The sequence below is a fragment of the Vidua chalybeata genome, chromosome 22 (assembly GCF_026979565.1).
Source record: "Vidua chalybeata isolate OUT-0048 chromosome 22, bVidCha1 merged haplotype, whole genome shotgun sequence".
NCBI lineage: Eukaryota > Metazoa > Chordata > Aves > Passeriformes > Viduidae > Vidua > Vidua chalybeata.
Window position 1 is genome coordinate 2,300,224 of NC_071551.1, and position 25,456 is coordinate 2,325,679.

The window sequence follows — 25,456 nt, forward strand, 5'->3', positions numbered from 1 at the left end:
ACCTTTTTTTGGCAAAAGTAAGCTCTGTAGAGGCTGCAATCCTGCCAAGCCTCCCGAATGAGTCTTGCCTTAAATCCCACAACTTCCATCAGCCTGGGGGTTCCAACCCCCAGCCGTGTTGTGGAGCTGCCTGGGGTGGATCTCCAGAGATCTCTGGAGACATTGCTCAATCTTCCCTGCTCTTAAAATAGCAGATACCAGATTTCTTTTTTTCCTGTCAAGTTCACATTTCTGCTGCAGGAGCTCAAAGGAGAATTTGCACAGATGTGAGTTTGGGTACCAACCTTCCCAAACCCCAAATCCAACAGGACAATAGCGTTATTCATCTGAAAATGGAGTTTCATCTGTGAGGCTGTAGGGAAATACAAAGTAATGTGTCCAGTCTGGCTCTTGGAAAGGGACAACTCCAGACACTTCTGGTCTTCTTTTCCATTTTCCATTGTCCCCAAGTTGAGCAATTTCATGTCCTCTCCAATAGTGTAAGTCCTGCCCAAATGCAGATTCATTTTTGCCACTATTCACACGTCCAGACCTTGCTTTCAGCTCATTTCATTCCTTTGGAGAAGGGACACCAGAAACCCAACCAACACTCTGAGCTCTTATCACAGCTTCCAGAGCCAAGGGAGATAACAGGAGGGACAACACAGATTTACTTTAGGACTGGAAAGAGGAACAAACAATTCCAGACTACCCCGGACACCACTCCCAGTGCTAATCCCACCCCTGCAGGGATCTGCTCAGCAGGCCCAACACTCCCTCATCCCTTTCTCCAGCTGTGTCACGTTCCCAGTGGAACATCTTCCCACAGGATTTACCCACCCGCGAGCTCACGGCCCGTCCAGCGGGACACGAGGCCTCTCCTCTCTGATGTGGTGCCAACTGTGAAGCCTAAATTAATACCAGCTCTTGCATTTTTATTTTATTATCCAACATGCCATGAAAGACCAAAGCAAAGATTCACCATTGCCTTCCAGCTCATGGAAAAGAAAATATATTCCAGTGGTCATGGCAGCAAATCAAGAAAAAGGTGACACCTGATTTATGTTTCTGCCTCTCCAGGTTTTGGTGCTGGAGAAATGTCTCCAAGGTATTTCCAATTACAGGCCAAGTTGCTTGTTACAACCTCCTCAGCTCAGAAACTCCAGGACTTGCCACAGCTGGGCTACTTAATACAGAAATATGTCTCATAAACGAGCTCTGCAAGAAACAGCCCTTTGAATTCCATGTGTATTAAGTTCTTTCAGTTTCCTGTGTCCCAAGGAGTTCTGTCTGTGACACACATCAGTCTCTTGTTTTCCTCTTTGCTTCTTTTAATAGCCATGATAGAATGGTGACATCAAAGGCCTCAGGTCTCTGGCAGCTCCTTCTGCAGAAATTCCACTCCACCAACAACACTTTTCCTGTTTTGCTGCCTGGAAAGTGCTGGTCTCTCAGTGTAGTTACAGAAATCCCAAAATTTAATAAAAAGCAACAGTCGCTGATGACCTTTAGCCAGGGTGATGTTTTTATTGTGGACTGGAGCGCCCAGGTCCTCTCTTGATAAACTATTTTTCTCCTTGTAGAGCAGATGAGTAGGAATTAATTACTGTAAAAAGCATGTGCTCTTGCCCCTTGCAGATAACAGCTCTGCCTGTCCTAAAAACTTCAGGCAAAAATTCCTGAGGAGGCAGGAACACAACCTGTGCCCTGAGAACGGGGGAATGTGTCCCCTTTGGATGTTCAGACCAGGAACATGGTCAGCAGCAAGAAACCACCCCTGGGTACAACAGCCTGCACTGCTCAGTGCTTTAGTGCTCTGAAACCCACCACATCTTCCCCATTTCACCAGGATGCACAAGCAGTGATGCTGATGAGCAGGGAATGATGATCCAGTCACTCAGAGACACAGAGACTGAACCACCAAAGCTGCTGACTTCACTGTGAGGGTGTTCAGAGCAGGTAGAATTCAGTGTAAAATACAACAAGGGTCCTCCAGCAGAATTCCTTGACCTTGGAAACCTGGTAGAGACCTAATGCCAGTGGAAAAGGACGACTGGAGGTTCCCCTGGATCCCCATAGGATTAACTCAGCTTCGGCCCCTCCCTGCAAACACTGACAAAGTTCTTTTGTTGAGCTGTAAAAAAAGAACTGCTGCAGCATAAAGATGTTTAAGGGTCTGAATGTATTTTCTTTCTCGCCACAGAGCTTGACAGAGCAAAAATCCAAGTCTGGTTTTCCTGACTGTTGGACAGAAGGTGTGTCCTGCAAAACTCTGCAGGAACAGGCAAATCCCTTTGTTCATCCCCAAAAAGCTGCCACCTCCAGTGCAAAATATGGGATCCACCTGGGAGCCTCAGCAGTGCTGCCCCAGCAGCCCAGGGAGGAGGGGATGAAGGTCTCATTCCCAAAATCAGGCAGGCCAGGTCATAGCTATGAAAGTCAGGAGGAGCTGCTGCAGGAATGAGATTATCCTGAGAGGTCCAGCACTGTCCCAGCCAGCCCAGCTCGGCTCCCTTTAAAGGGAAAGCAGGAGCACGATTTGTGGCCAAGCTGCTCTGTAATAAAAACACCATTCTGCTGAAAACCCCAAAGAAATATTGCTCAAAGTCACAGAGCTCACAGCTACCAGCACGTGCTTGAGAAGTTTCCCTTATCCCAGGTTTAATCCTAACTCCAGACATCAAAAAAAAAAAAAAAAAAAAAATCTCTCAGCCTTTAGTCCAAGAAAAACACAACAATATAACCCTTTCTCCTTGCTCCTGAGGGTCAGCATCTGGATTTTCCAATGTATATGGCAGACAATGTATATGTTCCTTGTTCCTGAATTAGCAGGCAGCCTCAGATGATGTTATTTCAATCTGTCTTCCTCTCTTCAAGAAACAAGAAAGAACTGGAAAATTATTGCTGAAAAGAAGGTTGGCAGAGAAATGCAATAGTTTGGGATCATTAAAACAAGGGTAGAGCACGAAGAACCACTTGGAGAGCTTTGTGCTTTCTTTGAAGCCCTGAGCTTTTAATAGAAATCTGAGTTTCAAGTCATCTTTTACATGACTTGAGAACTCCTTGTTTCCGTGTTGCCAAAGCCAATGGCTTAGCTAATGTGTGCTCTGGAGCATAATGACATTACAGCATTAAAATTAATCTTCTGCATAATTAAAAGCCCAAACACTGTAAGTTAATTTTTTTTTAATTTAAACTACAGGCCATTACAGAGCCAGCAATAACACTGCAAGCTGGAACCTGCCTGTGCAAAACCTTATTTACAGAGTCACATTTCTTCTCTCCTTTTTAAGGAAATTAATTTGGATTATGAAGTAGCTTGGATTGAAAGAACAACAAGTGCTACAGCAGTGAAATGACCCAAGTGAAATAAAAATAGAAGAAGATTAACAGGAAAAAATCCTCATGGTTGGTGTAGTAAAGGGATCTTCTCATCTATAGATACTGGATTTTAAAATCAGCATATTGAGCATCACACAAACATGGAACAGGGCCAATCTCAGCCTTTCAGGGCATTTAAGAGCAGAGCCTGAGATTTCTGAGCCCATTCCCCATCTATCAAAGAAAAAAAAACCTAAAAGAACCCCTAAATGAAATGTTACTTTAAAAAAATAAAACCAACATGATCCAAATCACAACAGACTGTTTGTCCTCTTTGTCCAAGCTTCACCATGTTCCAAGGAATTGAAATAACTGCAGAACAGGATGTAGAAAATGTGACACATGAAATGCTTTAACACTGCTGGGTGTGAAGAACAGCCCCCATTACACCCCTCCAGCAGCAAATACAAGGAATTGATCATTTAACTTCTTTTCCACAATTTGATCTCCAGGAAGTTCTGCAAAAAAAGCCATTTTCCACAGGAAACACAGAGTGTTAAAGCCACAGTGCCAAACCAGTGATGTGGCAGGGCTGAAACCAAAGGCAGGCAACAACACTTGGAGAAACAGGCTGGATTTTAAAAGGTGGTTGCAGAGATTGCAATTTTAGTGAATTTTAAATGTGAACTGCAGAATTTAATTTAAAAATTGTAAATTGTACATTTTGCTTACATGTGACTTTTGCAAATGAAAAGCAGAAGCATCACTAATGAAGGCTGGGCAGGTAGAGGTGTGTGATCCTGGCGTGACACTGGTGTGACACTGGTGGATGTCCCTGGTGTGACACTGGTTGTCAGTTGTTTGGGTGAGTGTGAATGGTCCATTTCATTTTCCCACATCTGGGACCACTGTGACACATTTTTTCAGCTGGAAAAGGCCCAACTCCAGCAGTTCCAGAAATTGCTGGCTCAGGGGCTTCGTCCCAAGAGCTTCAGGGTCCCAAACCCAGAGCCACAGGCCCTTGGACCGATTGCTCACCTTGGAGGGAAGAGAAGCTGTCCTGTCCCTGGAAGTGTCCAAGGCCAGGTTGGGGATACACTGGGGCTTGGAGCACCCTGGGACAGTGAAAGGTGTCCCTGCCCATGGCAGAGGGTGGCACTGGATGGGATTTAAGGTCCCTCCAATCCAAACCATGCTGGGATTCCACGAAGAGCAGTGTGCTCTGCACTCCCCCTCCACCAGCCCTGTGCTGCCATGAAAGTAGGAGCCCACCCCAGCCTGGGACACACGTGCCAGTCAGTGACCAACTATGAACAACCTGGAGGGATTTCTATCCCTGCCAACGAAGATCAGCATTTCACAATCACAGCAGCCATGCAGCCCCACCAGGCTTTTTCTTTTGCAGATAGAAACAGAAATATCTATTGGATGATAGAACAGAAACAGAAACCTATTGGAAGAAGAAAAAGCCCCTTTCCTTCATCCTGCAGTTCACAACATGAACTCACAGAGCCCAACTCTTACCTGGGACAGGACTCTTGCTTGAGTTCACAGTCAGAGCCTCCCGGCTCTCATCCAGCTGCCCATCTGCTTCTGTCTCTTCCTTCTTTTCAGTATCTTTTACCTCTTCACTAAGAGTAGTTCTTGTGCTCTCCTCTCCTTCTAAATCTCCCTGGACAACAGGGAGGGCACTCGGAGACGGGAGAGGAGGTGGGGAAGGAGTTGTAGTGGTGACAGCAGCGACGGGGAGCGGAGGGGACGGGGGCGGCGGGGTGGGCGGCGGGGTGGGAGGAGGAGAGGCAGCAGCGAGAGGAGCACTGGGAGGTGATGGAGCGCTCTCCACCTCCGCTGGGGGGGCCTCGGTGGGCTCCACCTCCACAGTCAACGCTGCAGCTTCTGCCTGGGCCGCCTCTGCCCCGGGCTCGGCCCCCGCGGCCCCGGCGCTGCTCGTGTCGCTGGTGACAGCGGGCCCGGCCGGCACCGCCACCGAGGCGTCACCGGGGGATGCTACTGCACTGCTGGGCTCTGTGCACGCCTCGGCACCGGGCTCTTCCGCAGGAGGAGGGGCCGCTGGCTCCGGGCAGGCTGTGGCACTGGGGGTAGGCATCGCCTCCTCTCTGGGGAAGGCCAGTTCACATTTGTCCTCCGGGTCAGCCACGGGCGCGGCTTTGCTGGACACGGTGACAGCAGCGGTGGCCGCGGGGACAGCGGCGACTGGAGCGGCTGGGGCTGGCGACGGAGCACGAGGAAGTTCTGCTGAGGTTTCCACTGAGGTGGGGGCCTCGGTCGTCTGCCCAGCTTGATCTTTCTTCTCCCCAGCAGGTTCTGGTCTGAGGACTGGAGAAGGTGGTTTTAATACTGGATCTGGTTTTGGCTTCTCTTCTGAGAAAGGAGAAAAAACCCATTAACAACAGCAAGGCAACTCCATGTTCCTGCCCGGTGCCTTGGCTCCCTTGGTTCCCATTCCTGCATTCTGCCAAGGAGCTCTGGGGAAGACACCAGAGGCTCCTGCACCTCACTGGGAATCCAAATTTGAATATACAACCTCTGCCATCCTGAGATGAGGTGATCTGGACAGACTCATTGCAGCCTTCCAGTGCCTAAAGCAAGGAGGCTTATAAAGCAAGGAGGGCAACTTTTTACAATGACAAAAACTTGCAGGACAACGGGGAATGGGTTAAACTGAAAGAGGAGAGATTTAGATTGGGTGTTTGGAGGAAATGCATCAACGCAACGCCCAAAATCTTGTGCAGAAAGAAGTCCCTGCACTTTTCCCATGATTAGCAACAGACCTGGTGATCCTGTCCCTGCCATGACCATCACACAGCTCCCAAAGCTCTGCTGCAGCTCTCTGCTTCCCACTTCTTTGCTACAAAAGTATGAGCCATTATCGTTCAGGATCTTGCAGGAACACTGGACTCCTTCATGACAACGTTACACCAGCAAAAATAATTCTAGAAAAGCCAGAGGCAGAAACCTGTTCTTCAGATTAGAAGTCAAAGGCCACAACCAACTGCAAATCATCAAAATTCAGGTAGAACTGAACAGGTTTGGCTCTGCTGGATTTCCATTTGGGACTTATTCAACAGCTCAGCTGAAGGGAAAGGGCTGAAGGAGAACCAAAGGGTTTTTGAAGGAGAACCCATTTGAAACTGCCTGGAGCATCAAATCCCACCTTTAGGAACAGCTGGAGCAAAAGTGAGCTCTGCTGGCAGCTGTCAGCAGCCCCAGCAGCATTACAGAGGCCCATGGCCAAGCAGTAGCTTATCAACGTAATGAGGCACCCAGGGACATGGCTTTGGAGGAGGATGACAAGTGAGGAAAGAGATGGGAAAGAGTATCCCAACAGCTGATTTTGATTCTGGAGGCTCAGTGGAAGAAAAAGGATGCGGGAAGTGGTTTGGAGAAAGAAAACACGTCACCTCTGATTTCTGGAACATCCTTTGCAGGAACTCCTGGAGCATTCCTGACATTTGCAGCTCGCTATAAACAACTGCCTGGATATTCTCTCCCTGAGTCAAAGGAGAATGCTCAAAAAAAAAAAAAAAAAAAACCCAACCAAATGCATTTGAAGTGTTAAGAAAATAATTCTGAGAGATAAAACCAGCACAAATCCACAGCTGCATTTGAAACCAGAGGTTTAACTCCCTTCCTTCAAACCACACCTTGTCTGGTCAATGTTCTCGTCATGGATACAGGTTATGTGTGCAAAATCCCAGAGAAAAGTTATTTGAGGAGGGATTTCAGAGAATGAGAAGCAGATTTGGCTAATGAGAAGCAAATCTGAACTTGAACCCCTATCCCAGAGAACAAATCTCCAAGTGCTGGCAGAGGAGGACTCATCCTTGCCAACTGTTACAGAGAGTCACGTGAACAACTCACAGTTGGGGAGGGAAAACAAAAATCAACGCAATTCATCCCAACTGGATCAAATCCCTCTTCCTAAATACGCTGAGATCATTCCTCATGTTATATTTAGAAAGTATTTACAGGAAGCGCTGGCTGCTCCAGGGGAAATATCAAAAGATTTCTTTTTTTTAATTTCCCAATAAATACAATTTTTGCAAAATTATTCCTTAAAGATTCTTTCACATACCCAGTGGGACAGACCCCACTGCCTGCTTCACGAAGAGCCCTTGTTGGGCTGCTGGGTGGTCCCAGTGGCACAGACTGGCCAGGACAATGGATGAGGAAGAGTTTACTGGATACAGGAATGTGTTCCTGCTCTGTGGTGTTTATCTGACAATTACTGCTGGGCTCGCTGCCATTTTTCCATCTTTTGTCCTGATGCAAACATTCACAAGGTGGCACCAGGACTGATTCAGTGTCAGCAGAGAGGCTTTGGAGCTTTCCAAACTCCAGGGTCTGACATTATTAACACAAACCATGTTGTACATTCTACATGTCTGATACATTGCAAGATTTGGAAAGAGGTTTAAAAAGAGGATAATACTACTCCAAACATCCCCCTTAACCTCTGCAAGCGGAAAAAATGTGGGCAGCTCTGATTCCATGCAGTTCTATCCCATTGCACCTCCTGCACCAGCCTGGCCTGCAGCCAGGCTCCACAGGTTCAGCCACTGGCTTGACCTGGATTCTCCAGCAGAATCTTCCCCTCTGTCAGCCTGGCTGGCATGGACACATCAGGGACATCTCCAGGAACCATAATTTGCACCTAAAGAATGTGATTCTTCAAGGTATTATAGTAGCAATTCCTATACCTGGTCCACTGGAAGGTGTCCCTGCCATGGCAGTGGGGTCAGAATGGAAGGAGCTCTAAGGTCCCTCCAACCCAAACCATTCTGGATTTCTACAAAATGCCAAAGGCTTGTCTTTACAAAAAAAACCAGCCACAGATATAAATAATGCAATCCCAAATCCAGCCTCAGGAATGACTTCCAGACCAAGCCAACAGGGACTGCAGATCTTGGTGTGCTGGCAGAGCACACGGCTCCGACCCCGACCCCGAGCCGAGCCTGAGCCAAGCCCAGTGCACTGGCCAGATGCTGCTCACTGTTAGAAGCAGCTGCACAAGCAGCACTGGGTGTGACAGAATCACAATGAAAGCCTGATTCCAAACTTCAGCAGCTGCCAACGGGCACAGGAGAGGAAGGGCACAGGGAGAGCTGATCCACAGGATGGACAGGGCAGAGGGGACTTTGGAGAAACAACAACACTGGTTTGAATGAGCACTTCAGCCATGCAGCCCCACCTGTCACTACTCTTGTTTTGGAAGCAAAAATCCCCCAACATCGGAGTGAAAAATCATGTTGACACCTTGGCATGTATTTCTGAACAGACGTGCCCCCCAAAAGTCATTAGTTCAGTTTAAATATAATTAACAGGGTCTGTTAATTACTGACACCAACCCCTACACTGCTCTGCCCCCCAGCCACGGCTGGGTGCTATTCCAGGGCTTTCCCTGCAGTGCTTACATAAATGTGCTCTTTAGCAATTTTTGGACTGGAACAAATGTTTGACTCTTTCTGGGATGGAACAGAGATAAACACAGGAAAGCTCATCAGTGTTAAACCCCAGTCAAGCCCTGCTTTATGTTTAAACCAGCACTGTCAGAGCTGTGTAACTAAGCAAACACACTTCCAGTTTACTCACAGTTGCCTACAAAGGGATTAAGTTAAAGAGAGAGAGAAGAGGGATAGGACCTGTTTGTCCTGGAAATCCACATTTTCATACACAAAGATGAAATACTGTGATGGAAAGTGCTGGATTTTCAGAGCTCAGAGTTCAAGGAGCTCCTGGTCATATGATTTAGTGGTAGGTGGTCCTGTGAGGAGCAGGGGGTTGGACTTGGTGATCCTTACAGGTCCCTTCTGGCTGGAGATGATCTGTGATTTCACGGTTTTACAGCTCAGCCCCAGCTCTGTCCCAAGGATGTCGCTGGCAGCAAGAGGGACTAGTGGATGTTGGCAGAGGGGATAGAGACAGGGATGAGCAGCTGTGCCAGAGCTGGGCAGCACCAAACAGCCAGGGGAGCTCAGGCAGCACAGCCACAGCAGAGCCAAAGGACGTCAGACCCACCCATGCCTTGTTCAGGTGACACTGAGGACATCGAAGGTTTGCACCAACATCTACACAGAGCCACAGCCCGCCTTTAAGTGTGAGAGGGGACCAGACCAGCCCCCAAAGGTCCTTTTTCAACATTTCACAAACAATTCCTAGACACTGCAGCAGTTTAGAGGCACAGCACTGGAAGAGGGAGACCCTGATGTCCATGCTGTGGCTGTAAGAGCAACCCCAGGGACACCGTCCTTGGCTTCCCAGCAGTGACTGTGCTGGGATCCAGGGCATCTGCAGCACCAGAGATGTTGGTTTGTCCCCTTTTCTAGGGCTGTGCTCCTCTGGGGCTTGTTTTATCTCTAGCAAACCTCTCCAGGGAATACACAACAGGACAAGAGGAAACAGCCTCAGGTTGTGCAAGGGGTGGTTCAGGTTGGATTTTGGGAAAATTCCTTCATGGAAAGGGTCACCGGGCACTGACCTGGGCAGCAGTGGAGTCACTGTCCCTGAAAGTGTTAAAAAAAAAATGTATGGATGTGACACACCTGGGGACATGGTTTGTACTGAACATAGTAGTGCTGGGTTGGACTTGAAGATCTGGGAGGGTTTTTCTGACTTTGGTGATTCTGTGACTCTGGATACTCTGAAATAAAAATCCCAGCAGCCCATGACGTCCCTGCACGTGCTGCTCCAGGCAGAGCCCGGAGGCTGTGATGCCATGGGTGAAACTGGGAAGCAGATGGTGGTGTCAGCTCTGTACCCCAGCACCCATCCTGCTGCCACACATCAGCAACTGCAGCTTCCAATGGCTGCCAACTCCAGTGTGGGAACAGCCTGGGCCTGCTCTGTCGCCTCCTGGGACAAGTCCCTGAACAGTTTTAAAAATCTCCATTCCAATGTACATTATGGAATATCCTGAGCTGGCAGGGAGCAATCAGGATCATCGAGTCCAACTCCTGGCCCTGTGCAGGGACCCCAAGGATCCCATCCTGTGCCTGAGAGCACTGTCCAAGGAAATGGAATTTTAAGAAACTCTTTCCATCTGTGCCATTTTTACCAAAGTCAGCAAAATCTGCTATGGGCTTTATGAGACACTTGGCACACTAATGGGATTTTTCCTAGTTAATGTTGCCCATTCCTACAGGACTGGACACACAAGCAGCTCTGGGGAAGCCATATGATCCTCTGGATCCATGCCACTGCTGTGGCTAATTATCCAAATGATCCAGAGCCTCTCTGGCTAAAGCGTTTCCCTGACAACACGCTGGGTTCTGGAGGATGGCACTTGGGTGAGAGGAGTTTCTTCCTTCTGTGTGCTCTGAAACAACGTTTAGGACACAGAAGACTGAGGACAATTATTTTTAACCAGTTCCACATTAGCAATTTCCAATTAATTGCCTTAGCAACACACTTAAAATGTTCCACTGGAGGAAGAGAAGTTCCTCCCCTCCTATTTCTGCTGCCTGCTGGTCTCACTGCCAAAAATATTCCAACTAAAACAAGAAAGGAGGGGAAAAAATAAATGATTCAAAATAATGAGGGAGGAAATCTCCATGAACCGACCTTGTTTGGAGGCGGGGGCCGCGGTGCCGGGGGCGCTGCCAGAGGGGTGGGAGCTCTCCACGGCTCCCAACGCCGTGGGAACGGGCTCGGGGACCTGGCTGGGCACCTGCTGGGGGGGAGGGACAACAGGGTGAGCCTGGGGACATAAAAACAGGCAGCAAAGGCATGGGTGAGATGACACAGGGTGGGACAGAGAGGAGAAAACAAAGGTGGGGAGAACAAAGAGAAAAAATAAAGAGAAAAGATACACAGGTCAATTGGATAAATCCAAAAAGTTCATGGGAAAGGGAGGGAAAGGCAGCAAGAAAAGGGGAAAGGGATGCTCCCTGTTAAGAGCAGCAAGGAAGGGACAGCACAGCACCATTATCAATGTGCTTTGCTCTCCCAGCACCTCTCCCAGGAGCTCCTCCCTGCAGGACACACTCCAAGGCTCCTGGATCCCTCTGTGACTTCAGTTCACCTTTGGGATTTGACTCCTTTCTCTACTGATCCATTATTTCAACCCCCTTAGAGATTTAGATCTATTGATTTACTCTTCTGTGTACTTCTCACCAGCTGATGTGTGCAGGACGGGATGAATGGTGGACAGATGTATCTGCACACACATCACTCCTTATCCCAGGAGGAAATCATCCCAGACTGGGAGTGCCTGGATGAAAAACATCCCCCAGCCCGCCTGGGGGATGGGACCTGCAGGGCAAGAGGAGAATAAAAGCAGCTGGGCAGCAATCTGAGGGAGAGCAGGAGGAGCAGATTCCCAAAGAACATGGACTGAGATTGTCTGTATGGAAGAACAAAACAAAAAGGCCTGCAAAGACTGAAGGAAGACTGAAGGAGCCCCAGCCTGTGGCAGAAACACGTATTTCAATGATCTCCCACCAAACACACACTTGTGCTCAAGGAAGTTTGATAAAATCCTTTAGTATTTAGTCTCAGAATTTAAGGAAGACCAAGTTAGTGCCCCAGACTCAAAGGTGAGACTTGCTGGGGTGAACACAGACAGGCCAAGGCAGCTGGTCACAAAATCCCCTTGAATACACACTGGCCAGGCACAGAAGAAAATGGGGCTAAATTTTAATTTCCTAACCCCAAGTGGAAAGCCAGGCAGCTCCCTGCAGGTGTCTGCTCTCACCCAGTTCCACATCCATGAACTTCTCTGAACATCTATGGGAAAAGGACTTTTTAATCACTCCTGACTGCAGACAGGCTCTCAGAAATCTATGCAAAACTTATTTCCCTCTAAAATGAAATGCTCTGGCAACCTGCTTCTCATCCTGGGACTCTGTTTTTTCCTCCCATCTCCAGCTTTTTGCCTGTTGCATCTGAATAGTGCAGGATAAAGAGGGAATTATCTCCAAGACACTATTTTTCACCATTTCTGGAAGACCAGGAAAAAGCACATCTGGAAAAGTAAGAATGAAGATTTAATTGGGGGTGAAGGGTTGAAGTTTTATTTGTGATTGCTTCTCTTTCAGGAATGAGCCTGACAAATTGGAGAATGGATGAATAACTGTAGCCCAGCCTCCAGCCAAACAAAACCCAGCTTTACAAATGAGCAGGTTTCAAGAACATTTTCCCCTCACCCTCAGTGATCAGGATTTTCCTTTTAGAAGAAAATTTATGGATGAAATCAGTGTGGAGAAAGAAAACTGTGATAAGAACCACAGGAACCTAAGCAGAGCAGTGAAGAAGAAACCTGAGTCCAGAAACTTCTTGGGTCAGGAAATGTATTTCCTTAAGAAATGTAGAAAACATTTATTTTGTGGGAATGATATTGCAAATGAATAAATGGTCCTTATGCACTGAGCCTTACAGCTGCAAAATAGAGCATTTAGAGAGTTTTTAGGAAAAAAATCCCACTGAAAATTGCTCCCCTGATTTATGATGCTCCAAGGGTTGCTCTGGGTTATTCCACCCCACCACGGCCTGGACACTGAGCAAACACAACTCTGACAAACTCACTGAGACTTGGAAGAGTTTGGCCAGGAAAATAAGAGCATTCACTCTTTAAAAAGTGATCTTCTGTGGAAGCCAATGCTGAGGCAATACCATAATCAGATTCTGGCCCCGGGTTTTCTTTCTCTTCCCAGCAAAAATCAGTGAAAATAGTGCCTGGCTAGAAATGGATAAATCATATCTCCACGTACCTCCAGCTTCTCTTGCAGGGACTTTAAAGCACTTTACTTGCTTAAAAGCAATTAAAATACACTGCAGAGGCACTGGGAAACTCCACCTAAAGCACTTTTTGGTCAGCACTGCTGAGTAAAAGGTACAGGAATGGCTCAAAGCACGCAGCTCATCTTGGCAGCAATGCTCATCTTCTGCACAATTCCAGTAACTTTTTGATGTTAAGCACAATTCCAACAATTTTTTGATGTTCAGCACTTAATCTACTGAGAAAAGAGGGTGCATTGGCTTGCATTAACTAAGTTTTGGTTTATTTGAGTCTGTTAATAGAGTAATTCAAATCTAAAGAAAAAAAGAAAATTTGGAAACTATTATTATTATAAAGGGGTTTCTTTTTCAAATGCAGAATTTGGGACAGGGAGTGGTCTCCAGCACTTCCTGAGGATGTTTCTTCCTCTGTGTTTGTACCATTTAAATAATGAGATAGCCGATTCAGAGAAAGATGTTTTATTAGAATTTGCTATAATTCTAAAAATCTCATTGGACTGGGAGTCACTTTCATGCTGCCTTGTCAAGCCCTGAGACTGCACACTCACATTTTGAGTGCTCAAGCAGTGAAATCTGCCTGAGCACCCTGGTGAGCAGGGTTTGGTCCAGGGGGCTGCAACAAACAGGAGCAGCTCTGCTCTCCCTGCACTGTCCCAGGAGCTGCCCCAAGTCAGGAGCATCTCAAAAGTTATGGCTGGATATTGAAAATTTACTGACTCGAGCCTGTTCAAAACACTACCACCCCCACTACTGCAATTCCTGAGCACAGTTATTAAGGCACTATTTAATTTCACCCAAGATATTAAACGTGCTCTGAAGACTTGATTTAGAGAAGCTGTTGGGACAATAATGTTGAATTTCCTGGCTTAAGTGGGCTTAAATTTTCAGTTATGTTACACTAATGAACTTATTCTGGTGAGCCCAATTTCAGAGCTCTTCTGTGATTACCAAAAGTGGTTCTAAGCACCTAATCAAAAGGAAGGCTGGATATTAAACAATGGAATATTTGCATACCTTGGAGGAGATGATTGGACATCACTGCTGTGCTCTGCATATAAATTACAGCTGATCAGAATTCAGGCCTAGTAACCTCCTCTTGAAACACATTTATTTCCTTCTGTTTGACTTAATTGTAGTGCCTTAAAATAGATTTCAGAATGCAAGAATGAGCAGGTAAGTGCCTGGATTCACTGCACTGTGCAGGAATACCACAGAAAATCCTGGCTGGTTCCAACTCTTCCCACTTCCTCGAGGAAGGTCGGGTAGCAAGAAGAAATGGGGAGATGATCTCACCAAGATTCTCATGTTTGGCATCTCTACTGTCTTTTCTAATGGAAAGAAGTTTACCTGGTGCCTTGCTGCTGCTTGTCCTGGATGGGGACAGAGGAGACAAAGCAAAAGGTGGTGCCTTCAGAAGACACAAGGATTGGACTCAGTTGGGAATGGCTGAAAGCTGAAACCCTGCTGCTCCCAGGGAGAGATCTCCAGGCCAGGCTCTCACTTCACCTCAATGATCCCAGTTACATCTCCCTGGAATCCCGAGCTCCCACTCCAGCACAAGCAGTGCTCCCAGACAGGGCTGTGCTCCTGCCTCAGCACACGACTTTCAGCAGAAAATCTACTCCCACACGAAGAGGAAAGGAAGGTTTGAGCTCAGGAAAAGCTGTTTCACCTTAAAAGCTGCCAAAAGCTTGTGACTTCAAGCAGAGAAGGTGGAAGAAGAAGAAATCACATCCCAGCACCAGCTCTGCTCTACAGCCCAGCCATGAGCTGGAGAACCTTCCTGACCTCTAACCAGGGACTTAAAGGGGTCAGACTCAAAGGTGTATGACAAGAAGGGATTTAAGAGCTACAGAAAATTATCTGGAATATTTATAATTTTTCTCTTACCAGCAAAATGCATTGTTAAGTTTGAACACCCAGAGACCAAATGTGTGATAAACTTATTTCAGTTCTGTGAGAAAATTCCTGAGCTCCAGATCTTCTGGTGACTCTAAAACAGCTGCACAAAGGCAGAAAGAACAGTGATGCAACTGAAGGTCTGTAATCAATCACCTGTGTGACATGGACTTTCTTCAGGTGCACAAGACTTAACAGAGACACCTCCTTTCCCCCAGATATTTTGGCTCCTCCTTTAACACTGAAAAGCTCTGAAAATCTACTGCTGATGGAAAACCAGGGAGGGGAAAGTACAGCAGCACTGGGACTCCACATCGACAAGCCATGGACTGCTAAGAATGATCAAACTTGGGAAAACATCACTGCTGAAGAATATTGATAATTTAGGAGCATCCAGGTCTGTGAGATGGTCAGAGGTGTGGTTGGAGGCGTGAGGGAGAGGCACAGCAAGGCAAAGGTCACAGGGGAGGAATGCAGCCCTTCCTTACCTGAGGTGGAGTCGGGGTGGAGGTGGGTCTGACGATGGGGGGGGTGGGGTTCCTGCTGCCCCCTCCAGACATGATTTCTTCTGTTATGTCTTTGCCTCCCTGGTTTGGATCCCGGATTCGGATCTACAGGATTGAAAGAACTGCAATAACAACAAAGGAATAATTCCCACAAGTGCTCCTGTTGCTGCTGTCCAGGTGGAGAGCAGCGTGGGCAGCACAAGCTCCCACCACACCCAGCAGGAGATGCTCTGGGATGAGCTGGTGCTCAGCAGCAACACTGGGATGTGGCTTGTTTCCATGGCTTGGAATGCATGGCATGTCATCCTTTCATCAGCACCTAATTTAATCAAAACCTAATTGAATAATCAACCACACCAGTTCAGTCTAAATATGTGCACCCTGCAATTCAAAATACAGGCTTTGCTGCTGGAACGTGAGTTTCCTGCAACTGAGAAAATGTGGGAGACAGTTTAGGTACAAGCTAAGCTTGCCCAGTAGTGGAAAGGGCAAGAATGGAGAAAAGGCTGTCTTTTACCCTGACAGAAAACTCCCTGACCTTGCCAGCCCAGCTTCTGGGAAAGGGGGAAAGCAAATCAGTTCCAAGTTCCACCAAAACAGAAGGAATCAAACAAAAACACTGAGTGGAAGAAAGGGAAACTGAAAGAACAAACTCAAGTCCTTAGAACTCTGCAGCATTTAGGAAAAAAAGTGGGATTTTTGAGTCTCTTCACAGCCCCAAAATGGGAAGAAAAAATATTTTCCAAAACAAACCACTCCAGAGCACTCACTGAATCCTCAACTGACACTTGAGCCAATCCATGTCCATGAACAGGGGGAAGAGCCAGCATGTCTGGGATAATGTGAAACAGCTTTTCATCTCCAGTGGAAGAACTAGAGATTCTGATATGCCTGAAGACAGAGTTCTGTGTATCTGCCCACCTTCTCCAAAGCTCTTGGCTGAACTCGAGATTAATTCCATGAAGAAATCCAAGCAAACAACTTCAAGTAAACCAAGAGACACCATCACCCTCCCCAGGGCAGGGGTTCTGCTGGAAGCCACCCTGTAATTGCCTCATGGCAGGGGGTGGGAATGGTCCTTCAGGTCCTTCCAAGCCAACCCTACTGGGATTCTGGGCTACAAAATCGTAACTGCAGAAGAGTTCTGTGACTTGCCAAACTCACTTTGGTGGATGGTGGCTTCACTCTGTTTGTGAACACACAAACACACACACTGTACTCAAGATGTGGAGTCTGGGCTTCTCTTATTTTTTGATGGATTTTTTTTGCTAAAATATTTCATTAACTACAGCAACAAAGAACTAAGAGTTGGCACTAATTCCTGCCCTCTCCTCCACCTGACACAGAGTCAATGGCATTAAAAACAAGATTTCCCTGCCTGCAAGGGAAATTTGTAGTACTCAAATACTCAGCTCATGGTGGATGTGGGCATGTGCACATGAATACATTTAATTTTTCTCATTTCTCCAGTTGCAACACCAATTACTAAACTGAAACAGCACATTCAGAGAGAAACATCTCGGGCATTTAAAATCCCTTTTCTGCCTCAAAGAACGTAGCTTGGCTGGCATGGAACTGCCTTAATCCCAGCTGAGCGTGTCTGATCAGCTCTGCATTTCAATGGCATCAGGGATCTGGGCATGTCGTGTTTGGGATGCTGAAAAGAGACTCCTGGGGACTGAAGAGGTGACAAAAAGGCTGCTGAGAGCAGCCATCAAAAAGGCCTTTCCTGCAAGCACAGCTCACACATTGTTCAGTTCTTCCGGTCTCCCAAATCAAGTGTCACCCCAGATCACCCTCAAAACTCCAAAGACGCAAATATTCTGCATTTTGAGACATGTCCAAGTCCTTTTATTCTTTTCTACCCCCAGGAAACTGTTCTTTTAATGTTTCCAAAACACTCTCACACAAATACTGCTGCAATTTCCTTTTCAGTCCTTTACAAACAATTCATTCACAAGTTCAAGCCAACATCATCTTTTCCTGGTTAAACCTTACATTCACCCCATACACCTTCACTGTTCCCCACCATCCAACTGTAGAGGAGTTTAAATTCCATTCATCTGCCTCTCAAATTCCCCCCAGTGAACTAGAGAAAAAGGAAATATGCTCCCCAAACCCATATCCACTTTGATAATGTGGTCAGGTTCTTTCAAGCCTGCAAATACATCCACAACTTTCTGTTTTTTCAGCTTTTTCAAGGCATAATATTCAATAATTTCTAATTTGTCACTTTGAACCAATTCCCAACATTCTCCCAAACTGCTGAGTTCACTCATTCCCTCCTGGCTTTTTGGGAACACTCTAAGCAGCAGCACAGGTGAGGATTCCAGGTTTGGGGAGACCAGGTTGCTTTTGCTTATGTTTATTTAAAACCAGAAAAATTATTTTCCTTTTTGATTGGCTGGGATATCACAAACTCAGAGAACGCCCATAGAAAAATGGAAAACAGCACTGTGCAATGTTTAATTACACTTAATCTCTTTGGGAATCACAAAATTACTGGTTTGGGATGGAAGGGACCTTAAAGCTCATCTTAAAGCATGGGCAGGGACACCTTCCACTGTCCCAGGCTGCTCCAAGCCCCAGTGTCCAGCCTGGCCTTGGACACCTCCAAGGATCTAGGGGCAGCCACAGCTGCTCTGGGCACCCTGTGCCAGGGCCTCCAGTGAAGGTAAAGCTCAGGCTTAATCTTAGGAACATTATTCATGTCCTTGCAGCTCCCACCCAGGACAGAGCCTGGGGCTGAGTCCCCCAGGGCCCCACTCACCGTTTTCTTCTCTCTCTTGGCAGGCGGCGGCTGCTGCTGCTGCGTAGGCACAATGATGGGTGCAGACTGGTACACGGGCTGGCTGGGGTAGAAAGGTGTTCCTGGGGCAGCAATGACACAAACCAGAGGGACAAGGTCAGCTCAGGACAGACAACCAACGCCAGAGATGCAGCTGGCCAGAACTTCCAACATCCGTCTGGGAACGCTGCGTTTGCTCGGCTCCACTGCCACTGAACAGAAGCTGATGCTCCATCAAGACAAGAGATTCAATCACCATTTCTTATTTGATTTCCATGACCCAAAATTGGCCACGTACATCATCCATTTCTGAGAGGCTGTGGATACCACAGAGGCACTGCAAGACCATCCCTGGACTCCTGTGCCTGACAAACAGGAAGGTTTTCTGCTGGATTTGCTGCTGTTTTATCAGGGGTTTTCTGCCTTTGTAGAAAAATTTAGTCTAACCAATACAAACAATTTGTGAGGTCAACTGCAACCTATTTGGAAGCATAACCAGAAAATTTAATTACGAGTAATGCTCTTCTCATGCTGCAACACACAAAAAGCAGGACCACGGTGATGAGTGCAGGATTACACCATGCTGCTGATCACATTCCTAACAGCCAATGTGGTTCATTATTGTTTTCTCAGTGGAATGAGAGTGGCTCAATAAATAACCAAGTGCTTTAAGACCACGGTGGAGATCAGGGTGGCAGAGCAGAGCTGCCTCCTGCCCATGAATCAGATGTCAGGGGAATGTGTAAGGTGCTGCTGGGTGTTCTCCCTTCTAGGCAGGGATGCTGGATGAACTGAGTGCTTGCACTTGCCTCTGGCACATTCTGATCTATTCTTCAGCTACATTAACCTTTAACTGGGAATGAAAATCTGGATTGTACCTGTAACCCAACCAGGAGGTCACTGCATCTCAGGCAAAGGGTGAAATCCCAAGAAAGCAAATTAAACCAGCCCAGTACAGCCTGATTTGCAACTTCCAAGGATGCATTCTTCCTGCTGAGAGCTGGAAAGCCCCAGCTCAAAGCAGGCTCCCTGTCTGCATCCTCAGAGAGGGAACTTTTTCCTGTCCAAGCAGGGAGCACTGCATGGCATCAAGGAGCTCAAAGTGACACTCCTGGGTGGGCTGAATCACTGAAGAAATGTCTCATTTTGAATGCCAGAGTCAGCAGAACCACTTCAGAGCTGGCCTCAAAGTCTCTATCAGCATCTCTGCAGGCTGGGAATCAAAAATTATTGCCCAGAGCAGCTGTGGCTGCCCCTGGACCCCTGGAAGTGTCCAAGGCCAAGCTGGGCAGGGCTGGGAGCTGTGGTATTCATATTCTCTGAAAAGAGAGAGACATGATTCTCACTCCCAGGATTTTTCCTGGGAAGCTGTGAGACACAGTGAGAAAGCTCAGAGAAAGAAGAAAACAATTCTTATCTCTATTCTCTGCTCTTGTTGTTTGGCACATGTGGAATGTGTTATGGAGATTGTTTACCGAGGAGTGATTTGTTAATTGGACACTGGTGATGGCGGTTTGGGTTGACTGGGTCAGAGCTGTGTCGTGACTGTCTGGAGACAGTCACAGGTTTTTCTTTAGTATCTTTTTAGTATGATATAGTTCTAGTATAGTATAGTATTAATGTAGTATAATTTAGCTCAATAAAAGCAATTTATTCAGCCTTCTGCACCACGGAGTCAGAGCGCGTTATTCCCCGCGCAGGGGGTCGCACTGCTTCGACAGTGAGCAGCTTGGGATAGTGGAAGCAGTCCCTGCCTGTGGCAGGGGGTGGGACTGGATGGGATTTAAGGTCCTTCCAAGCCAAACTGTCCTGGGGTTTGGTGATTCTGTGAAGCCTGCTGATGAGCAGGTGTCCAAGGAGAGCCTGGGTAAGGTGAGGGAACAGGGGAAGCCTGGGATCCTGCAAGGTGTGAATTCCCTTCACTGGTAGTCTCCTAGAAACCAGATCTAACCACATCACCTGCAATGTGATCCCTGCTGGAGAGACAGCTCCAGCAGAACTCAGGGAATGACTCTCCCTTTATGAAAAGTATTTTTAAAATCCAAGTTACTCCTGAAAAGAGTAACTTCTGGGAAGAAACAGCTTCTGTGACAAGTCAAGTGCATTTGCCAGTCCACACTCGCTGCTCTGCTCCCTGCCTTTGATCCCTTCCAGTTCTTCAGCACCCAACTTTTATTCTCTCTCCTACCCACTGATCACTTCAAGGTCTTTCCCAGTGTTGTACAGAAACTCCCTGACATCAGAGAATGAAAAACTGCAAAACTGAATTATAAAATTGCACTGTCCATCTTCACAAGTTTTGTCTTCCACTGTATTTTCCCTCATCACCTTCTTTAGGTCTTGCCAAACTGCAATGATTTTGATATCCAGCAGCCACACTGGCCACAAGTCCTGTGATTGATGGAAAAGGCACTGCCAGCAGCATTATCCATGCCTGGACTGTAGATTTAGCTGTTCCCCAAACCTGGCAGCACCTGGAGAGACACTGACCATTCCCAGTCCCTATACACAGCAAGAGAGTGACAGGAGGGAAAGGTGGATAAGTACAGGCAAATCCCTGGTGAAACCTTCCCTGCTTGGAAAACTGCAGGACAGAGAGCTCTGGCTTCACCCACTGATGCTCCACACGTGCAGCAACCTAAAGCTGGGACTAAAAGATTCCAAGATTTTCTGCAAAAAACAGGTGCTTCCAGGAGAGGAAAGGAGCTGGAAATGAATGTTTTCCTAATTACAGGAATGAAGACAGATAAATGGCACCAAGCAAGCAGGAAGTAAGAAAGCAGACCTGTAACAGCACAAAAAATGAGGAATACTGGGCAATTTCCTCATCTAGTGGATCAGATTTGAAGAACCATTACAATATTTCTTCTATTTTCTCTAGGATCAACCACCAGGAAGTAGCTGCCCTGTAATTACCCTCTCTCCTATTCTGAAATTGCATTACCAGGTTCAAAGGCTTCATGACAACCTTTCAATAATTCCCATGAGTTCCACACAGACCAGATAAATAAGAGAAGGAAAAGAGGAAAAATAAAAGACCTTTCTGAATGCTGCACAGGGAAGCTACTGGGTTTTTCTCTCCCTCCAAAGGGATTTCTGTGTGTGAAGAGCAAACTGCAATTCTGCCAAGGGAGCAGGGCTGTTACTGGTTGGCCTGGAAGAGAAGCAGTCACCCCAAGGCTCCAAAATTCCAACAGAGAATTCCCATGGGAGCCTGAGAATATCTCTGCCCCCAGCAGGCTGCAGAATGTGAGTGGGCAGGGAGCAGTGAGTGACCAAATGAATGAAAAGGCCAGGTTTTGACCTCTGCAGGGGTTACAGACTCTTCCACTGGACTAAATTATCTTTCCAGCACCAATCCAGGGCAAAACCCACATGGCTTGCTCTAATCCCCCAGCACACACCAAACAAGAAACACTGGGATAAGAACTGTTAACTGCTGTTAACTGGTAGTGCCAGGGCATGGCAGTGAAAACCAAGACTGCCAAATGTTCCCACAATACCTGAATAAATAATAATGATTGAGTAGGGACTACCAACCAGCCCCATTCCTGGTCACAGGCAATCCTGGGCAGCTGCAGCCTTTCCTGACAGCCTCACACAAACAATACTCTGGGATTTTTCAGGAGTGAATAATCAGGGCTGTGACACCACCAAATTTAGCAGCTATTTGAAGTTCAAACAAATGCTAATCCGGCTTGTTATTATAAATCTTCAGCTTGACAACAGAAAAACACACCAAGAAAAGACTGTAAGAACTCTCCAAGCAGAACTCACCGTAGGCATTGGGGAATTCTCCAGGACCTGGGCCTGGATAGAAGGGTCCTGGTCCTGGTGGCTGCACAGGATATTGCTGGGGTGGCCCAACGTACGGGGGGCCACTGTGACGATACTGGGGGGACAAAAACAACCATCACTGTACAAGGACTGGGGCAACCTGTAACTGAGCCCCCCCGATCAACAGGGATCTGATCCTCACATTGGTTAATGACAGCTTTGGGCATCACAGAATCATGGAATTGTTAAGGTTGGAAAAGATCTTTAAGATCAAGAGTCCAACCATCAACCAGCAGCACCACCAAGTTCACCTCTGACCATGTCCCCAGGTGCCACATCCACACATTGTCTGAACACTTCCTGGGATGGGGATTCCACCACTGCCCCGGGCAATCTCTGCCAGTGCCTGACCACCCTTTCCATGAAGGAATTTTCCCTAATATCCACCTAAACCTCTCCAAATGTTAGTGCCAGAAGTAAGGTAAAGCCAAGGCAGGGAGGACACAGGAGCTGAGGTAGAACAGAGTCACTCCCCTGACTGCAACACTGTGTTATGAGGCCCAAGGTTCTGCAGTGTCTGTGGATTAAGTCAAATTAAGTATTTTTAAAGCACTAAATATTTTCCAAGAGCCTGGTTTCCTACTGTGCTTGAGGGAGGCCTGAAAAAGGTGATTGGTTCCTACTGCCTCCATGCACAGAAGAACAAATACTTCATACAGAGAAAGGACAGGCTGAACCACAGAATCCTAAAATCATTTAGTCTGGAAAAGCCCCCTACAATCACCAAGTCCAACCATTTCCCCAGCACTGCCAAGCCCACCCCTAAACCTTGTCCCCACATGCCACATCCACACATTTCTTCAATACTTCCAGGGATGCTGGCTCCACCACTGCCCTGGACAGCCTCTGCCAATGCCTCATCATCCTCTCCATGAAGGAACTTTTCCCAGTACCTAATCTAGACCTGCCCTGGCACACGATATGCAACTACCAACCTGATTTCACAGACACATCCCCACACCCTCCTGGCAGCTCCTGAGACAACCCCCATGGAGCAAACGTTGCTCTGCAGCTCCTCAGGTGCCTGGATGCTGGATTTACCTGTGGGATACAGTACTGGGGGCCCTGAGGCATCGGGTAGGGCATTGGCAGGTGGTTCACCATCATGATGTGCTGGTTGGTTTGGTACACGGCAGTCGGGGTCTGCGCTCCGGGACGGATGGAGGGGCTGCTGTTCTGGATGGTGGCTCTTGGAGGCTGGATCTGAGGCCTCTGAAAAAACTAGGAGAGGGCAGGAAGAGAGGAGAGAAAACAAAGAACTGGTCAGACTTCCTGGGAAAGAATTGAAATATCCTTACAATATTATACTTATGGTGTTAGTTTCCAGGGATTGCCACACTTCCAGAAAACTGCAGGACAGTCCATGTTTCTCTGTGAACAGCAGGGCCATCTATGGCTTTCTATTTTACAAGGCAGAAACAGGCAAGAAATTTTACAAACTAATAATTATTAGTTTGTATCCCCTGAATTTTACAGCTGAACCTTCAGAGTCAACTTTAAAAAAATGAGTTTATCTAATTTTCTTTTTATATGGTGGGTTGGCTGCTAAAAAACTCCACCTTTATAAATACCCCAGGGAAATAAAACATCAAGGCAACTGTTCCAATTTATCTCCAGAAGAGCTAAAAATCCAGAATTTCACAGAGGCCAGAGACACCTCGTGTCTCTCCTTCACATCCAGGTCACTTGTCCTGCCCTGTTTTCCAAAGGGTGGCAACCTGTCCCGGGGTGGTCCCAAAGCCTCACACCACGCTGGCATGAGGTGCTGGCATGGGCCAGGCCTGGGCAGCCAAGCAAGCCCTGGCAGCGGCTCCACGCTCGCCCTTCCGCGCTGGGAGGGGGCTGGCAGCCCCAGGAGGGGCACAGGGCTGGCTCTGCACCCCAGGATGGGCACTGGGCTGGCTCTGCACCCTGGGATGGGCACAGGGCTGGCTCTGCACCCCAGGATGGGCACAGGGCTGGCTCTGCACCCTGGGATGGGCACAGGGCTGGCTCTGCACCCTGGGATGGGCACAGGGCTGGCTCTGCACCCTGGGATGGGCACTGGGCTGGCTCTGCACCCTGGGATGGGCACAGGGCTGGCTCTGGCTCTGCACCCCAGGATGGGCACTGGGGCTGGCTCTGCACCCCGGGATGGGCACTGGGCTGGCTCTGGCTCTGCACCCCAGGATGGGCACTGGGCTGGCTCTGCACCCTGGGATGGGCACAGGGCTTGCTCTGCACCCTGGGATGGGCACTGGGCTGGCTCTGGCTCTGCACCCTGGGATGGGCACTGGGCTGGCTCTGCACCCTGGGATGGGCACTGGGCTGCAGGCCTTGGCTCTGTACCCTGGGAGGGGCACTGGGCTGCAGGCTCTGGCTCTGCATCCTGCAGCTCAGGAGGTGAGGGATGCACCGCACGCTGAGGCATTCACTGACGGAGGAGTGACCAGGTGAGAGACACTGATGCCATGCAGAACCAGGAGTTAGAGTTACCTGTATAGGTCTGAATCCTCCCTTCAATAACGAAGCAAGAAAGCAGCAGGAAACAGAAAGAAAGCCAATGGAACAGCTTACAGATCAACAGGAAGGAATAGGATACAACATGCACCCTAAATGCACACAGTTCCAGTCAGCTTCTGCCCTGCTCTGACTCATCCCTTCCAGAAACAGCCAGGAAAAGACACTGAGTGGTACCACGGACTCTGCTGCCAGAATCCCACAGGGTCAGAACTCTCCTAGAAAAGTTTCATATGGAAGTATGAAAGTTAAAAAGAAAAAAAAAAAAAAAAAAAAAAAAAAAAAAGACAAACCAATCAAACCATGATTTACTGCATGAAACGTGGCACTACAGAATGACTTTATGTTTACTCTGTTCCTTAAACATCAAATATTTCTTCTTCTGGTCTCTTTCAGTGGTACAGAGAGAGCAGATAAAGCAGAAACCCTGGCTCCAATCATGGATTTCTCTCCTTTTCTGCACCAAGACTGGGAGGGGAAGAAATGCCACATATTTAACTGTTCAGTAAAAAGTAATTATAATAATTAGGCCACCACACATCACACTGATCCTGCTGGCTGCTGTGCAGTGATGTGTTACAGGGAGTAACTGTGCCAGGAGGACTGAGAAAAGAAGAGAGGGGAATGAAGGGATGAGCTGGGATTATCCACCGCAGGTTTGGGAAGGGTGGGAAGGACAGAAAGAAGTTGTGATGTCTCTATCCTCAACATGACAATGAGCTTAAAATGGCCATTCTGGTGCTGCTGAAGATTTCATGACACCTGAGCTGTTCCCCACAGCAAACAATCTCTCCAGGGAAGCCCTGGATGACTCTTTCAGATAACCAGACACTGTTAAGGTGAGCACAATGATTTTATGTCCAGCCCTGTC

The 25,456-nt window shown here is 47.6% G+C and overlaps 1 protein-coding gene across 3 annotated transcripts in view; it reads right to left on the reverse strand.

The window, feature by feature from the left end:
• EIF4G3 (eukaryotic translation initiation factor 4 gamma 3) overlaps positions 1–25,456 on the reverse strand; it is a 144,574-nt gene that overhangs the window by 39,332 nt on the left and 79,786 nt on the right. For all 3 annotated transcript variants that reach the window (XM_053962892.1, XM_053962895.1, XM_053962894.1), the window contains 6 exons: positions 23,128–23,307; positions 22,027–22,141; positions 18,232–18,332; positions 15,444–15,566; positions 10,882–10,990; positions 4,825–5,682 (listed from right to left, as the gene is read on the reverse strand). In XM_053962892.1, the coding sequence (XP_053818867.1) occupies positions 4,825–5,682; positions 10,882–10,990; positions 15,444–15,566; positions 18,232–18,332; positions 22,027–22,141; positions 23,128–23,307 (1,486 nt within the window). The remainder of the gene's footprint in view (positions 1–4,824; positions 5,683–10,881; positions 10,991–15,443; positions 15,567–18,231; positions 18,333–22,026; positions 22,142–23,127; positions 23,308–25,456) is intronic.